This window comes from Fistularia commersonii, chromosome 1 (assembly GCF_037954325.1).
Source record: "Fistularia commersonii isolate RoL2024-O1a breed Wild chromosome 1, RoL_Fcom_v1.0, whole genome shotgun sequence".
NCBI lineage: Eukaryota > Metazoa > Chordata > Actinopteri > Syngnathiformes > Fistulariidae > Fistularia > Fistularia commersonii.
Window position 1 is genome coordinate 19856649 of NC_141284.1, and position 18960 is coordinate 19875608.

The 18960-nt window shown below is 48.4% G+C and overlaps 1 protein-coding gene across 2 annotated transcripts in view; it reads right to left on the reverse strand.

Moving 5' to 3' along the window:
• The window catches only part of asap2a (ArfGAP with SH3 domain, ankyrin repeat and PH domain 2a), a 42489-nt gene extending 24904 nt beyond the window's left edge, over window positions 1–17585 (reverse strand). The window contains exons 1-2 of one of the 2 annotated variants that reach the window (XM_086153552.1): window positions 17078–17585; window positions 2011–2083 (exon numbers count right to left, since the gene is read on the reverse strand). In XM_086153552.1, the coding sequence (XP_086009678.1) occupies window positions 2011–2083; window positions 17078–17203 (199 nt within the window). In that variant the 5' untranslated portion in view covers window positions 17204–17585. The remainder of the gene's footprint in view (window positions 1–2010; window positions 2084–17077) is intronic. The other variant, XM_086153545.1, reaches the window with a different exon arrangement.
• Window positions 17586–18960: the final 1375 nt, after the last annotated feature.

Below are 18960 nucleotides of genomic sequence, written 5' to 3' on the forward strand. Positions count from 1 at the left end.
AACCTGTCGAAGAAACTTCGATAGGATCTCGGAAAAGGGGGACATTGTGGTAGACACTAGGGGCGGAGCCTCTCACCCAATAGAACAGTAGCTGGGGGGCGTAGTTTACATTCACTGTGTTTCCTTGTTAAGTTTTGGTTGAGGAGTTCAGGAGTAAAGTTTATGCTGACCTGAAGGGAACGATTTGAACGTTTATGCCCCTGTTTCCAACATGAAGTTTTGGGTTAAAAACTTAGAATGATTCCTGAACAGACTCCTACACAGATTTGTATGTGTCCATCTCTACCAACAATGGCTGAATCCAGAGTCTGCCATGACTCCAACTCCACATTTTCAACTGACCATTGTTGATGTTTATAATCACCATGTTTGTTATTGCGCCTGGACAGGAAGTGTCTCTACGCGCAGCTTATGAGTTCCAAAAAGTACCAACGTCGCACGAGTTTCTAATTAGCCGTAAAAACACCCTGCCTCCGAGTAGGAGCTCGGATGGCTCTAAGAACTGAAGGTTCCTCTGCTGTCTGAATGCAAGAAAAGACCCTGTTCCTGGAAAGGTCCAAGAAGCTGCAAATCATTCCCACAGTGAGAAAAGGGACTTACCAGATGTATGTTTTTTTGTATTCCTTTTTTCACACAAGCTAATTTCATTTTAGTTCAAGACATTTTCTTTTCTGTGTTTTGCTGTGGCTGGCTAATCAACAGGATTAACGGGGCATTTTCCAAAGGACTGCATGCACTTGCTGAGAGGCAGAAGGTCGGAGGGTCGGGGGCTCTTTGCCTTCCACAGCACGTGATAGACTTTCATTTACATCACCTTCAATCAGTTTTGTGGCCATTTCACAGGACATTTAACCAATGCCAGTTACTTCCAGCCACTCTTGGCTAAAGCGTAAATAATTCCCAGACGTGGTTCCACTGTTTCTACTGTAAACAGTAGAGAACACTGGTTCCCTCATGAGGGTGATTCCTTTTGGTTTCTTTCCTTCCAAAGGTGTTGCTGATGAAAACAATTCACAACTGCCTGAAGCACCTGCAGAGGCTCTGATGGAGAACGTCAACTTAAACAAAGGTTGCTTGAGCACCAGAGGTCCCATGCATGCGGACTGAGAGGTACACGTCAAGTGAAGTGAAAACACTGGACATCAATGTTGCCTTGCCTCACCGGTCATGGATAAAAGTGTGTGTGTGTGTGTGTGTGTGTGTGTGTGTGTGTGTGTGTGTGTGTACTCCCAGCTGTTCCTTTGAGGGTCTGGATCAGACAGCTGTCCCTCTGGCCGAACAGAGCGCACACTGTTTGGAAAAAGACATGCTCAGCACATTGTTCAAGTCTCCCTCCTTCCCTCCCTCCCTTCCTCTCTCCCTCCCTCTCTCAGCAGGGGTTCGGTCAGGCAGACCAAACAAAAGACACTGGAAACACCCAACACTGACACACTGGTGTGGCCAATCGGCACAAAAAAAAACCACACACACACTCAGGGTGGTTTTCCACCACAGGAACTTGCGGGCTGTTTCGGGGGCTGCAGGGAAATTTACATATGCTCACCACAGGAATGGCTTATCCTCCTTCAGGGCCATTTTCAGGATGGCTATTAGTACCTGGTTCAATATTTACTTCTGAGCAGCCCCGGAGAACTGCTGGGTGGGGCTCAAGGCTGACCTGCACACCGGATGGTTTTTCACACACCAGCTAGCAGAGGAACAAACTGCCATAAAGTGTGTGTTGCTATATTTTACTCCACCAGAACATTTTAGAGCCAAAGTTGGCTCACAAGGTGTTCAGGGATGGTGTGGTGTTCTCACACACACACACACACACACACACACACACACACACACACACACACACACACACACACACACACACACACACACACACACACACACACACACACACACACACACACACACAAAAATGGATATTCTCACACGCAACAAAAACACCCCCCCCCCCAAAAAAAAGAAAAGAAATATTAAAATGGCCGTCCCAACCTAAGGGCCAGCCGGACTCACCAAGGCCAGAGGCGTAGATGGCCTTCACAGACTTCTTCATCTTATATAGCACACTGCGGTCCACATCCAGAGCCTGAAAGACACACACACAAGACAAGATGAAGGCATGTGAGAAAAAAAAAAAGGGGATGTTAAAAAAAAAAAAAAAAAAAATTCAGACGGGTTCCTTCCAAGTTTGCAGCCAGTCTAATTAGTGCAGATGATTTTATTTTTAGCTCATATAGTAGCTGGGTGAAGAAGCCAGTGGTGCTTTTTGCTCCAAATGAGCTGAGCTGACAGTGGGAGCAAGAGGTCTGTGAGGACCATGTGCTGTGATGCAGCAGAAGCCTCCGCCTCCGAGGCAGACCCCTCACAGGGCCTGTCAGCAGGCTGCTTATTTATCCCCGCTCATTGTGAGGGCTCTGGCTGAATTATTTGTACTGGACTGAATTGATATTCCAAGCTCTCTAGAGCTCAACCTGAATCAGTGTGGTGGGTGCAATCCGTGTGTGTGTGTGTGTGTCTATGCTATCTTCATTCTGGCTGCAAGCGCTGCATTATTTAAAGCGAAAGCTAAGAATAGACCTGAGCTCCCTTGTCGATCATTGTGTTGGTATGCATGTGTGATTAGTTTTGTATTATTAGAAAAGCATTGTCGTTTAGGGGAAATGAAAAAAGATGGGGGCGTGTTAGCATCATGTACATTTGTCCAGCAAATTACACGCACATCGTCCTGCTGCCACCGATCCCTAGGAGAAAACACTTGCCACTAGGCTGGACAATACTTCTGTGGGACCCCCTGCATGCAGCCCCTCCAGGAAAACATGCCTGGGAAGCTGGTTGCTACCCATGCAGGGTAAAGAATCCTGATTCCATTTTTAGAAGCCGCAGAGAAAAAGAGAGACAAACATGACGGTTTTCTCTGAGCCGAGAAGCCAAACCCGTCCAAACGCAGGGATCCCTTAGAAAAAGGGAAGCGGAGACAACTGGTGTTTCTGGAGAGAAGACTTGTGTCTAAGCCTCTGGGACCAGAGTGTAAGTATATACGTCGTCAGTGATGTCTGCTTAAACAAAAGTGCTAAGCCTACTCCCTTCAGGCACCACAGCCAATCAACCAATCACCCAATCCTCCTTGCATTGATAAACCTCCTCTCTGGTCTTCCAGGCCTTCTGCCTGGCAGCGCCAACCTCAGCATCTTCTACCCAGATCTATTCCATCCCTCCTCTGTCCATGTCCAAACCATCTCAGTCTTTATCTCCAGAACATCTACCATGTGCTGTCCCTCGGTTGGACTCCTTCCTGATCCTCTCCATCCTCCTCACTCCCAAAGAGGAACCTCCCACATTTTCATTTCTGCTGCCTCCAGCTCTGCCTCTTGTCTTCTCCTCAGTGTCTCCAAACCAGACACCACGGCTTCTCCCACCTCCATCTTCACCACCTTTCTGATACCCTTCCATCACCCCTGACACATTCCTCCACCTGTTCCGACCGCCTTGCATTTGTTTCTCCACCAGTCCTCCACCTCCTCCGTTACTCTGGATTGTTGATCCTCATTACTTAAAATCCTCCACCTCGTACATCTCCACTTCTTCATATGCACGGAAAAAAAGACAGAGCCACTGAGTCTTCTCCAAAGATGCAACAGATTTTGAACAAAGAACTACTGTAACTTGGACAGCAGCCATTTATTGATTTTTTGAATGATCAGATTTGAAGGCGTCAAACAGGGCAGAGCCAAATCAGCACCTCACTCCTGACACACACTCTATGTGAGTCACTTTTATAAAATACACAGAGCTGGGGAAAGTCCAGAGCTTTGACACCAAGCGGACAGCGCCTTTTCAGCAGGTGCAGTACAACGACGTACATTTACAGCCGAGCTGAGCTGATGATGGGCTCATGATCTTATTGCCATTGTCTGAAAAACATTATGAATGCGACATGTGGGGTGAGTGAGTCTGCGCTGCAGGAGCAAGAGGGAGCCAGCAGAGCGAAAGATTTAAAGAACAAAACAAAAATCATGAATTAACAACACCCCCCCCCACCACGCACACACACACAAAGGGCACCTTTTCCTGCAGGAGAAATCTTCCCAGAAGTGTGAGGGAGGCTAATATCGGTAGCTGTGAGCAATGCAGCTGCACAAAAGCACAGCGGGAACAGCAACTCAATAACAGCCTCCATTGCACGGGGGTTTGTGCCAGATACGGCCGATGACAATTCATTACCGGGTGAGCAATTCATTTGGGTTCTAGGACGAGGAAAGAGTCCTGACGGCGATGGTTCCAGTGAATACATGAATAAATCCAGGCTCGGGCAGAAATGTTTATTTCTCTTTATCTTTGTTCTTGGGCACTGATCAAAACCCATCTGAACTTTCGGTGGACTGACTGTCAAGAATACAAGAACCTGCCTTCAAAATCAAAAAGATTGCAATTTGTGCACTTTGTCGCTGAAGATGTCAGCGGGAGTAATGTGACCCGCTCTTGTGAAACCTCTTATACACGGAAGTGAAACCGGGAATGAAAACTACCATTGTGCTTCGATAATCACGATTACTTTTCGCTTTGGGAACAGCACTTCATAACCTTGTAACAAGCGGCGGCTCTGGGAAAGAAAGCCCCTTCCCTCCTCGAGGTCCACCGACTGCTCCAGAAGACCCTGGTTGCCCTAGCGATAAACACCCGGTAGAACAATTCGACCGAACCAGGTCTGGAAAGTAATAGTGGCGCCGACCTGAGGCCTCCCTCGCCCAGGCATATTCAGGCTGTACTGGGCTCTGGCAGCCTTTGAATCAGCAGTTTCCTGGGACGGGTGGGTAATAAACCAGCCAAACACACCAAACGCGCTAAATCATTCCTACCCATCGATCACTTTCACACATCTCCGGTAGCGGCGAGCTCTCCTGGGCTGGAGGACAGCGGGCCCTCCGGCTCACAGCACGGACCCACCGGAGCCCGTTCACACAGTATGGAAATTCGACCACCTCGGAGCCTTTCCACAACACAGGATCAAAATTGAACCCTCGCACAATGGACCCCGACGCCACCGGCGCACTTTACGTGACATCGCTGCAACGTCGGCATTTCTTCCGGGTGGAGCTTAAGGCAAAAAGGATCCGGAGGGGCCCTTTCCTCCCGCCCCCTGCCTCTGATGGCGCCGGAGGAAACAAAGCTGAATGGAATTGATCCCGAATTTAATGCATGACATCATCATCGTTGCGATTGCGATCGGGGGCCATCTGCTCTGAGCCAATCACCGCGGACCGTCCCCGCTTGGCCGGCTGGGTCAGCGGGGTCGTTGCCACGGTGATCCGTTCACTTGTGGTTGTGTGTTTCCTGCGCTGCGTGGCGATGTGTGTCAGATTACCGGCTGCTGGGATCAGAGTGCACGTACAGTCAGTAACATCTAATGTGCGCTCAAAGGCGGAATTGAAAGCGGATACTCCGAATCCAATCAACACTGGAGAAACTCACATCTCTGAGGGTGTGAACTTCAGTCTGGCGGAGATGAACGTGGTCATTCGAGGTAATAACAACCAACCAAGTGAGGGTAATACCATCCCTAACTAGCATGGATGAAAGTATCTGATGGTTATAAGAGAGCTCCATAAGATACTGTCTCAAAAACGCTTTGGTATTACTTTGCGGATAGACACCACAGATGCCCCATTGAAATCCATTAAGCATTATGTGACGTGAAAAACATGAAAAAGGGGGCTCATTCGCAAATTTACTTCAAATAACACCTGGGATCCCGTGTCTGCCTGGTTTTGCGCCAAACACAATCTGAAAGTTATCCACCAAAAAGCAAAGCGCGCGTTTACAAACTCAAATAGCACTGTTCCCAAATGAAAACGTTGAAGATGTTCACATCTCGTACAGCTGCCTAAAAAGAAGAGGTCTCCGAGGTGAGGTTTCGCTGTTGTAATCCTCACAGTCGGGGATCAAAGCCCGAGGAGGGTGGATAGCTGGGTTTGAATGGACCGTAGTCTGGGGGCAAAGAAAATAAACACGAAGTTTGATTATGAGAACTAGTAAATCCAATTATCTCTCGCCTGGCGTTTGCCAAGGTTGCCAAAATCCAAAACGAGGAGAGGAAATTAGCAAGGCGGGACCGATCTGGCCTTCCAGAAAAACAGCCCTTGTCCACTTTCACAGTCTCCCATAAAAATAGCTTCAGCCTCAGTGCAATCTAAGCCTCAGAGGGATGATACATTTCAAATAACACGAGCGAGATGTAGAAGAGAGCGCTTTTCCTCAGGAGGCGAAGTTTCCAGCGACAACAGCAAACACGTACAAAGCTAATGAGTGAATTCTAACTGGCGCTCTGTGAAGAAGAAACGCATTCCTGGGTGATTGCACGCCCGACTGAATGACAGACGGGACCGAGACCCGGCCCTTTGTTGTTACCATGGAGCTATCCGCTGATGACAGCATGTCTGAGAAGCGAGTGCCGTCCCACTTTCCGTAATGGGCCCCATTGCAGCGCAGCTCGACACTTTTACAACTCAACTTGAGCGATGCTACCAGCATGAACACACACACACACACACAAACACACACACACACACACACCTAGGTTCCTGTTTGTTGTCGCTTAATAGTATGTCTACTGTCCTTGTCTATCCTACGCCCCCTCTAAAACAGTCGAGGGAGGGTAGTGGCTGCCACATACTCCGGGAATAAAGCAATAAAAGCAACTGTCTAGATGTAATTATCCAATTTATCTTGTGCGTGCGTGGGGGTGATCCGGGTTTAAGTGATCCACCACATGTTGGCGCTTCTGACTACAAAAGATCAGAGTGTGTGTTGAATGGGTATAACACTCTCTCTCACACACACACACACACACACACACACACACACACACACACACACACACACACACACACACACACACACACACACACACACACACACACACACACACACACACACACACACACACACACACACACACACACACACACACACACACAGTAAAACACCACATAAGTGGAAAGGGATGAAAGCCGCCCCCCTTGCAAATTCATCAGAGGAGGTTTTAATATGAAATAGAAGGGCGAGGACTGGCGTCAAATTAATCGTCATTGTTTTGCATGTGCACCGTGGTCACGCAGAAGAGAAGATCTCGCCTGCGCTCCCATCTTTGATCGCTCTTCAGATCTGAAGAGTGGTGGAGGATGATCCATCTGTTCCCACTCCATATTGCACATGTTTGTCTGTAAATGTGGATCATCAGCTCACGGTGCCTTGATTTTTGGGTGGCTGGGGAACAATTCTGGCATTAATTACACCTGTGTCCACAGAGGGGGACAAGGCGTGAGCATGTTGGAACAGGTGAAGGAAAGTGTCAGGAGTGATAGAAGAACATCAGCCAGAAAGGAAGGAAAGGTGTAGAAGATGGAGTTGGGAGCAGCTATGGCGTCTGGTTTGGAGACACTGACAGGAGGCAGAGCAAGAGACAGCAGAGATGCAGGTGTGGAGGTTCCTCTTTGGGAGTGAGGAGGATGGAGAGGATCAAGATGTCCGTCAGAGATGTTTTGGAGATAAAGACTGAGATGGAAAGGACGTGTAAAGAGGAAGGATGGTGAAGATCTGGGTGAAAGGATGCTAGGAGGTCTGGAGGAATACCAGCGGAGGTTTACAGCTGGAGGAAAGGGGGACAGGAAGTGAGTGAGTGTGAGGGGAGAGGGTTTGATGGAGGCAGGTGATCGGCAGTGGTGAACTCTGAGAGGAGCAGCCCGAAGAAAAAGAAGAATAAATCCTCTCGCTTTTACCGCCCGACCACACAAAAAGTGCTTCTGGTTATCTGCCCCAGAGATGTAGACGAGCGGATGCATGTTTGTCACACATGACCACCAACTATGTCCCCCAACCCAAGCTGAGATCCCACTGAAAGAGGAGCCATTATTGCAGTGCTGATTACCTGCGAGTTCTTAATCCCTTTTGAAGCATTTATGTAGTTATGTGAGGAGCATGGACAGCTGAGGGCATACAAAGGCATAAAAATATAAGACCATCCCATTCAGCGTGCACCAGGACTGAACTTCCTTCCTCTGAATTTGTTTTTTACTTTTCCGTTTCTGCAACTTTTAATAGAAGTGAAATCCCACCGCGGCTTTTGGCCTCTGCCCTGCTTCTGCCTCATCCTGTTTCCGACATGCAGCGCGATGGCATCGCTGTTGGATGTTAATAGGTAGGACAAACAACGATGGAATCTCTTATGCCGGTATGAAATACAATATTCTTCTGCTCTTAGGTCACCTCTCAGCGCTGGATAATCTCCCTACAGAAAATGACGTAAAAGACAAAAGCGTTGGTCACCTTCCACCCGAAGTTCCACATGTGGCAGTCAGGGTAAACACGGGAACTTTCCCTTCCACTCAACATCCACATCCACACAGGCAGAGCTGTGAATCTTTCTAAACATATGTGGAATATACAGTTCGGCTCAGAGAATGATCAAAGAGGAGGCACATCCCCGAGGATGTCCTGTTCGCTCAATACAAGTGTGTTCTGTTAAAACACTCAGCTGTCCAATAAACCTCACGCCGCTGTTGAGACTCGGAGTTGGTGTTACGATCTTGATTTGATGGAGCCAAACTCCTTGAGAGAGAACAGCGACAGAAAATCCACCGGGGAAAAAACACCCTTTCAAGTGTTAAGCTCACAACTTTTCTCCATGCAGAGTGAGTAAAGTCAATATTTGGATAATGTGGGTTCCATTGAGCTGACCGCTTACAGAACACGGTTGTAGGGTTTCTCCGGTCTCAGACATGGGAGATGTGTGTTTTCAGGCCGGCCCGGGGTGCGATGGAAAACTCCAGCCAGTTCAACAGGAAAGTGGGATGGCGTGAAAAGGAGTTGGAGAGTGATTTCCACCGTGCCATGTAGTGGTACTATCACACACAAGCTCATTACCACACATTAGCTGGGAACCTCATGTCCAGCGTTCTGCACAGCAGGAGACCCTTCGTTCACTTTCAGTCTCTCTGCCCGACTGCATGCTAGTCACACATCTCATCGACCTTCTGGTATTTTAGAAACGGACACTTTACAGCACGGTGGAGAGATTACTACAAAGAGCCCTGCCGGTGCAGGGCCTTCACCGCATACTGCCAGAACTCACACCGGGACGACAACATCAACTGCAGCGCCCAAAGCGTGAAAGAAAACAAGCTTTCATGTCAACTGCAGAGGAGCTTCACATTTGCTGGGAAACTTTTGCATCTGTTTGGTTTTCCCGGGCAGCTGTGGTGGCACCTTGTTCCAGGTAAAGATAACTTCTTTTTTTTTACCACATGGGTGCTTTTAGTCACAATTGAGCAGGAGAACGGGCTCACTTCGAACCGTTCATGTCAAGTGGTCACATTGGTAAAAAAATGAAAGGTCATATCACGGGGCACGATGTGAGCTACGTGTCTGACTTTGAGCATCTTTTTCAATAAAGTTGCTTAAGACTTAATAGAAGCTGACAAGAAGGACAAGCTGCAAAATAGGGACCCAACGGGCAGCGTTTCCAGGGGAAAATTCTGACTTGAACTTTCTTCTTGGCACCTTCACACTGACGTGTGTGTGTGTGTCAGCCTTGTGGTGTCAGAGCAGAAGCAGCGCCAGCTACCACATACTGTACCTCTATGGTGTGTGTGTGTGTGTGTGTGTGATGATGATGCCTGAGAGAGATGCAAGGGAAATTACCTGTTTTCTCCTGGAAAACTGCTGCTTCTGCTACTCAAGTAAGTGTGTGTGTGTGTGTGTGTGTGTGTGTGTGTGTGTGTGTGTGTGTGTGTGTGTGTGTGTGTGTGTGTGTACCCATGGAATTTTTTTGAGAAGAAATCCTCCAGAAAACAGCCAAGTGTATGCAGGTTTTTCAGACATGAATAGCCGACAGGTCTAAAAGTCTCCCCCAAGGGTGTGGCGGTGGTTTGTGTCAACCCCCCCCCCCCTGCCCTTAACTGACGTCTGGGTTAGGTCACAATTATGAGGACTCGCCCCTGCGACCGCCCCAACACCTCTAGGCTTCTAGGAGAAATCAATGGGGATCATCTTTGATGAAGAGGCCGGGTCTGGCGGAGGACAACACCGACAGATTATGAGATCGGCCTCCCTCCAACCCCCGGGTGCGCTCGTGTCCGAACCCCCTCAATGCGGCAGAGGACCGAGTCGGCCATTCGTCCGTTGACCTTTGTCCATGTCACCATGGCTCATCATTTCGGACGATTCACATTCAAACTGCTACCATTTACCAAGTCAGCAGGACGGACAGGAGGGGGTGAATGCAGCCTGAATTAACTGAGCTGAGAAAAGCTGTGCAGGTATCAGTTCCAGACATCATTCTGTGAACAGTCAAAACTCACTGAGGGGGATGACTGGGGTCACGGCTTTGAATCGATTGGGGCGGGACCCTGACCCCCCCAGGCCCGGGTAAATCCACTGGGAGGGCCGCTGTATGATAATGAAGGTCTCCATAGCCTGTTTCTGCACGATAACGCAGATCACAGTATTTAGACCCTGGTGGGCTGCAGACACGTCTCATTTGAGAGCAAATACCAGAAGGCCACCTAGAGGATACCAAGTAACTTCGCAGTAACCAAGCCAAGCGGAGTCTGAGTGATAAACGAAGAGGAACATTTCGCAAAATCGATTTGATCTGGTAATGTACAATGGATTGTGACCTGAAGTTCAGTCTTATGAAAGTTCAGATTTTGGCAGGTTCTCAACATGGAGTTGTGCGTTCAACATGTTCTCACATAAGATTTATTTGTTACCGAGGTATACTCTTTGGGATCCATATAAATATTAGTTGTTGCAATGACTCAGACCTTGCTCAGATGAAGGAACATGAGGGGCGCCAAATCAAGAGGCATGGGTGAGGGGAGACAGCAGGACCTCAAGGATCCTACCAGAAATCCCTTTGCAATTACAAGGAGCTTTAAGCTTCTTAGATGGTACACTGAAGACGGGCCAGAGTGGCTTGGGGTTTGACCTGCTCACTTGGGTCAGACGGCACATTTGGGACATGTGTGTGAGTGCCTGCAGACCCGTTGGTGTGTCTCTAAAGCTGTTAGATGTTGGACTGCTCCAGCCGTCCGAAGCCTTGTTAAAACTTTCCTGCGAGCCACCTGCTGTAAGGCGCAGCTGTCGCTCCAAGCCAGGCCGCAACTGCTGCCATCAACCATGCCTGGAATGGGGGAAAGAATCTTAACACAAGGCGGCACAAAAACAACTTGAGTGTCAACGCAAGCTGACAGACTGACATATGGAGAGGTGTTAGGAGACAACACATGACTCTTTACTTCAACACATCAGTCAGTGTACCTCAAATGAGATATCTGATTACAAAGCAGCTGAGGACAAAAACGCACTTAATTTGACCACCGGCTTCCTCAGCTTATAGGAGCAATAAAGGGATAGCAGCCTAAGGACGCTCTGCACCGGAAGTCATCTGTTAATACGTTAATTTAAAATGTACGGCACGTTTTACTAGCATGCAAGGGTGCAATATCAATATAAGTTGAATATCTGCAATACTAAGTAGTGGAAGTTCCACAGTTGGAAAATGTTGGTGAAAGATGTTAGTGAATTGATTAGTCAATGAGAAATTTGAGGTAATGAAATTCGATGGTCTCCACTGACAGAGCACTGGATCACACCCACACAACGATGGCGGTAGAGCTGCCGTGCTTACCAGTCCAGCGGGAGCGACTGTGGGTTCAGTGTTTTGCCCAAGGACACTTGGGTTTGGAGAAAAGGGGAGCCAGAAGTTGAACCGCTAACCTTCTGACTGGACAGATGGCCGCTCTGCCAACAGAAATACAGCCGCCCCCTAAGTTTTTACTTCAAAATCAATGTTTTAAGACTTGATTCATCCTACAATAACTTTCCACAGTAGCTCCTGTAGTTACTGTGATATCCTCACAAGATATCTGGAAATTGTTTTTTCCGTTCTCCATTGATTTATAGAAATAAAATAGGAAGAACGAGAGGGTGTTAGACGGAGGGCTGGTTCGGCATTCCCAGCCGGTGCCCACGGTCGCCTGTGCATACTGTGAATACCACCGCCATTCCCAGAGGCCGCCCTTGATAATCTCTACAAAATCAAAGAGCAAGGCGATGGGTCATACCAGGGCAGCGCCTGCATACCAGCCTGATGGACCTCCGATGGATGAACTAACAGTCCGATGGAAGAATAATGACATTTACCAGGACTGAGTTACCTCACAATCACCCCTGTTCAACTCGATGGCAATGGCCAAGAAAAGCGGAGTCTGCTAAAAATAGGCATTATTCAACAGGAACAAAATGACTTAATGGGACAAATCTGTGATACCGAACAACTTTCGGTATCAGCAGGCCAAACAGAAACTCTGGATCTCATGCTGCTCGTAAGTTTCGAGCAGCTTCTCAAACATTCGTACCAAATTGATTTATTCGGAAATATTTACCCTTTTGCAAAAAAATCCGAGGTCAGTGCCACAAATCAGGAAGGTAACTTCTGGACAGGTTACATCACCATTTTCACATGACACCCATTAAAACACTAAGCTCGGGGAGACTGGTAGCCATCCGTCCCTGCCATCCTCCTCTCCAGCTTTTCTCAACATTAGGTATTTTAAGTTTTAAGTTCTTCTACATGAAAAAGTACATGGTAAGGGATGAAGGGAGAACATGCATTTAATGTGTTTTATTTGTGATTTCACAATTCCTTTTTCACTCGCACCAAAGCCTCCATGGCTAAAGCATGAATTAACTGCAACTAGAAGAGGAGAGCAACTCAATGCTAAGAGGCACAATATCATCAGATACTTCCATGAAGTACAACAGCTCTGGCTGAGCTTTTCCATATTCACAACTGAGCACATGGTGCAAACACCATCTCTTCTACATCTCAAGGGCCCGAATGAACTGCTCCACGCCTTCGCCATTTTGTCTGAGTTCTCTTGGGGTACCCTTGATGTGCTGAGCTTGACAGAGCTTCAGACAGAGGTCAGCGTAAGAACAGCGCAACCCTGCTGATCGTCGGGTTATCCGAGTTGTCTATTACTGCCAAACTCTCCGCCTCAGCCTAAACACAAGCGTATATTTTGTTCCAAATGAGTCATCCTTCGGCAGCGGTTTAGTCTGGTGCGGGTCGGCTCACCTTAAAACACAGCGTTTGAGGTCACAGCTCACGGGGAGGCTGGTAATGTTACCCGCACACCCATTATTATAACCGAGTCAATGGGCCCCGGTGTTAGTATCATCTTTGAATGTATACTCCTAGTCAAACACTGCAAATAAACATCCCTGCCTCAACTGAGGATGAATGTGCCTGGTATATGTTCAAGGAGAGAGCTCAGTTCATTGCATCATCTTTTTAAGCCTCAAAACTTGGCACGACCCAGAAACTGGGGCATTAAAATAGAAACAGGTGTAAAAAAAGAAATAGAGCAAAGCATGTGGACTGCGTGCCAGCTCTGGCTGCCGCTCAGACGGACACCTTCATTCTCCTTGACGGACAAAAGTTAAGAGGTACTTTCCTGGAGATCAATATTGAATGGTCTCAACTTCTAAAGTGCTTTCCACTCCATGCGGTTTCTAAGCGCAAGATTGCATTCATTCACACACACACACACACACACACGCACACACACTGATGGTGGCAGAGCTGCAATGCAAGGTGCTAACCAGACGATCAGTACCTTGCCCAAGGACACTTTGGCGTGCTGACAGAAGGAGCCAGGGATCAAACCACCAACCTACTGGGTAGAGGGGCACCTAACATGTCAGCTGCAGATCGAGACTGAACAAGGAGGTGTACTAAGACCTCCGGGGCTAATGCTGTCCTCAAATGTTTAACACAGGAAGTAAACAGCTTCTGCGTTAAATTGGTTCACAACAAAAATAGCACCAGATTCTCAATTTCCTCAATGCAACCCAAACTGTCACAGAAAACATTGTAGAAGCAACATCAGGAGCAATTCATAAACCATAAACTCCATCCTATAAGGGATAAATCATGACCTGCAAATGGATCTGCTTTGCTTTGCAGCGCAGCTCACCATTGGAACTGAAAGCCCATGGAGGAGAAAAAGCTGTGCTTTCCACAAGCACAAAGAGGGGGGTCATGGCACAAAGATCCACATCCTCTTACTGGATAAACAGGTTTTTATTACTGAGGTTTTACCAGTAAAACACACACGCACGCACACGCACACACGCACACACACACACACACACACACACACACACACACACACACGCATAAACATGCGACTTCCACACAAAGCAAGCTGAACAGCCTCAAATAACCAGCCGTTTTAAACCACTAGCTCAGTTACAGCAGTGTCAGATGCAGCTCGGGCTGAAAAACAGACAATAACTCAGCAGTGTTTCGTGAAAAAAAAAGCCTTGACACCGTCCTTTTCAGCTGCTGAAAATATTGGACATAATGATCACGATATAAAACAAGGGACAAAGTGTGGTTGCTAATGACAGGCTCAGGTGTCCGTCCGGTTTAAATATCTACCAAAATAACAAGAATTAGCCATAAAATCATTCTAACGTGGCATTACTATGATCCAACAATAGGTCCTTTCCCTTCAAGACTTCAGTGACGTTTTATTGCAGTTTTACAAGTTGCTACCAATAAAATTTGCCGGTACGAGTGGACAACTATCATCGGGCAGCAGGTGCAACCACCCGAACTAGATCGTGTCTCCGTCGTATTGCAGCATGAAACTATGCACGTCTTGTTTTTTGCCTAAGCACTTGATTAGCTTTTCCTTTCCATGACACAGCTGTTTGACCTCTGCCGCGGGCACTGGCGCTGCTAGTCCAAAGCAGCGCAGTGTTTTTTCCTGATGTTTACACTACAATAGCCAGTCCCTTCACTTTCAGGGGCGTTTACCTTCTGTCTCAGAATGTGCTCAACCTGTTTGACAACATGACGAACAAGACACCTTGAGTCAAACGCATTGAAATAGGGTCGTAGGAACACTTGGTGGGGTTAAAACAAAAGCAGCTTTGTACTGTATTTCTGCGCACGACAACAAATTAGGGATATTGTTTTATGCAGATTGCTATGATGGTACTTGCAGTTACACGCACATTTAAAAGACACCACTCCGGTGTGTTGGATACAGTCATACCTCTATGGACTTGGAAGTATATGCAAGTCTTGGCGGGATATGGCTATTAGTCAGACAACATCAACATGAGTTGTCCTGAACCCCAAACAGGACCCGGGCCATCTGGTGGTACAGATTTACACATTAATCACATGTCCCTCTCCTAACAAATTAATCTACTTTGGGAACAAATTCCACCCTCCTCATATCAAATGTGTGGAAACAGATGCATTAGTGTTTTAAATACAGACAGATGAATAATAGGATTTGCTTAAGAACAATACACCGTCAGAATGTGGGCGCCCGATTGTGTGGACGAAATAGGATTGGACAGTAATTCTCGATTCAATATCCATGCAAAACAACAGGACATTCTGCCACCTCAATCAGCCTGGAGCCCCCCAAAAGGGTTTGTTCCGGGGCCGGATGCAAAATGACGGCGCAAAGTGAGCGGTACCATCATCTTCCTATTTGTTGGAATCAAGAGGAGGATGAGAACATGAGGGCTATAATTGTAAGAGACAGATTCCACCCAGGCCAGGGGACAATAAATGGAAGTGTTCCCTTCGACTGCACCGTTTAATTGATAAAACAGACCAAAGGGAGGGAGGCCTTGTTGTGCAAACAATACGGCCTTGTGTTCCCCGAGGCAGAGCATGGGGAGGTCAATGTGAAACAACAACAACACCGCCGCTCTTGGTCTGAGGAAAACAATCCAGACGCCTCAACAACGTGACCGCGTATTCCTGGGCCGCCATTTTGGGACTAACATGAACACACTTGTGGCATATTCCCTTGTGCACATGGCAGCATTGGCTCTGGCTGATCAGCAGGCCAGACCTGCAGCGGCGAGGCCTCGCCATCGGGCCGGGGCAGGTGCGCATCAAGCTGTCCGGCCTCTCGCATAAACAAGTTTAAAATTAAGTGCTAACCCTCTGCGACGTGCTGAGGATCAGGGGGCTTAAAGTGAGCCCGACACCGAGCGCAGACACGGATTAGTGGAGGGAAAAGGTGTGAAGGCCCATTGCTTCTATAAGACATATATTGTAATACAATGTTTAAAAAGATGTGTTAATCTAAATTGCGCGAAAACTGGAGGGGTGCGCCTCACACCTCCCGAGGTCTGGGCAAGGTATGCCGACTCGCAGCACAGAGACACACTAACACATATTCAAACTGCAGGGCTCGTGTGGGAAATCCTATTTTTACCATCGGGCAGGGCGAGGCCGCCATGGAGCACACAAAGTAGGGAAACTAACAAGGGAGGGAGGGTGTTTGGGCTGACAGGGAACAAAGCGGAAGTGTCCTTCCTTCTGATGACCTGCAAGTTAAAGGGAAGAACACAAAGTGCTCTCTGTCCACACGGCCCACTGCAGCTGCAGCCATAAAGGCCTTCTCGCACCGAGAGGCTCCAAATTAATCCAATATAGCAAATGTGGAGCATCCGGACCGATACTTTCCAAACGCCTTTGGCTCTCACTGTCCACTGTGTGCACTCGTACTTGGTGTGCACGTTCATGGTTCCACCTGGACATAACGAGGAGCTTCTGGAGGACCCGAGCAGCCGGTCGGTGCGGACAGAGCGGTCGACCAGAACCGAGTTTAATTCCCGACGCTCTTCCTAACCTGAGCAAAAGGCCGAACCCCCCCATAACTGCTCAGTGGCAACCTGCTGCTCAGAGGTTCATCCACGGTAGCTCCATGCAGAGGTCAAGTTGTGCTGCATGCAGAACTGAATGTGCCAAATGAAGGACCTCCTCGTTGCTCTTCTAGAGAAATGACCTCAGTGTGAAGAGCAAGGAAAGGTCACAACCCGGCCTGACAATCTGGGTTTCAACCAGCTTTTCTGGACTCTGCTTCTCATTGAGACCCATCTCTCTGCAACCAATGCGGCACAAAGTTCTTTTCATGCACTTCTAGTAGCTTCAGACCGGTGGAGGCCCAGGCTGAGCTCCTGGAGCTGACCTACTCACCTCCTCCAGCGCGGCCACGGTGTTCCTGCAGTGGGACATCCTGGTGGTGAAGCTGGAAGCGGTGGGGGATTTGTAGTCCTCGTTGGTCTCCGCCACGAACTCCGCCACGGAGATCTGCTCCGGCATGGCTGCTCCACTTCCCGGTGATCTGAGAAAGACGCGCTTTTTCTCGCCACCCTCTTCTTCTTCTTCTTCCTCCTCCTCCTCCTCTTCCCCCGAACTTCGGTGCACTTGTCGGACGGACAAGTCACAGCAGCGGCGCCGCGGTGGGTGGAAGCTCCCGGGGACGGTGAACCGTCTCCGGCGTGTTTAAGACATTCCCCCTCCCCTCGACGGCTCCGCGGACTCCTTCACAAGGCGACGGGCGCTTTCCGTCTCTCCAGTCGGTTCAAGGCCGCTTCCTCCCCCGCTGCGCGGCGCTTCGCTCCGAGTCCTCGGTGCTTCACCCGGACCCGCGGCTGTCGGGCGGACTGACTGTGTTCGTGAGTGCCGGGAAACGACGGCCGGCCGTTCCCATCGGAAGCGCGACGCATTGACAAAAGGCAGAGGAGGGGATTCAATGGACGGGCGGCGGCCAATCAGGAGCGCGGCGGCTGCGCGGGGACCAATCGGAAGCCGCGCGAGGCGTGAGCTTGTGATGCATTCAATGACCCCCCGGAAATTAGAGGAGCGTCCGGGATTTATTTTGTGGAATAGGAAAAAAGTCTAAAACAAAAAGGAATGTTAGTCTTTCAAAACTGCAAAGAGATACACATGAAAAGATATCACAAAAATTATTTCATTATTATTTCCATGGAGGCTCTCAGTCATCCAGGTAGTGGTTAATCCTTGTCAAAATCTTATCATGACAACCAGACTAGTTGGTCCATTAATATTTAACATTCATTCACTCATTCATTCATTCATTCATTCATTCATTCGCTGCCTGCACTCAGGGTTGTGGGGCCTGGAGCCATCATCCCAGCTGTCATTCCACCCTGGACCCGTTCGTCACAGGACCACCCGACCATCAGACATCCAACCATCCACCCTCTCGTTCACACGTCTGGACAATGTAGGGTCTCTTGTTACATGTGTTTGGACTGTGGGAAGAATCCCAAAGAACCCACTCCACACAAAAAGACCCCCTGTGGGAATCCAACCAGGGACCCTCTGGCTGTGAGGAAGAAGCGGTGATGATAAAATAGAAGTAATCACTGCCCACCTGTCATCCAGCTCTGCGGCCATGATAGCTGTGGTTCTTCAGTTTGGAGTGGCTGAGAGCAGCCAATGGAGCAGAATGTGGATAGAACTGCACAGGAGAGGGATAACATATAGGCAGAAATCATCAAGCGCCTGTGCTTCAGCCAAGCATTAATTTGGTGAAAGTTTGATTTCATCTACCAGAACCGTGGAAAGTATCAACTTTTGCATTTAATTTAAACACCTAGAACCAATTTTACATAGATCTACTCTCATGCAGTCACAGTGTGTGCCAGACAAAACCCATATCTGTGAATGAGAGGGTGAGGCTTCAGGGGTGGAGATGAAGAGCAACAGAGAGGGTGGAGAAGAGGTTCTCTTTGCTAGTGAGGAGGATGGAGAGGATCAGGAAGGAGTCCATCAGAGGGACAGCAAATGATAGATGTTCTGGAGACAAAGTCCCACTGAGATGGTTTGGACAACGACAGAGGAGGGATGGAGAAGATCTGGGTAGAAGGATGCCAGGAGGTCTGGAGGAAGACTGGAGGAAGACCAGAGAGAAGGTTTATGGATGGAGGGAAAGAGGACAGAAGGTTAGTTTGTGAGAGGAGAGGGTCAGGTGGAAGCAAGTGACAATCAGTGAGCAACTTGATAAAATCAGACTACCCAGTCCATGACAGCTGCAGCTGCCAAAAGTTTTC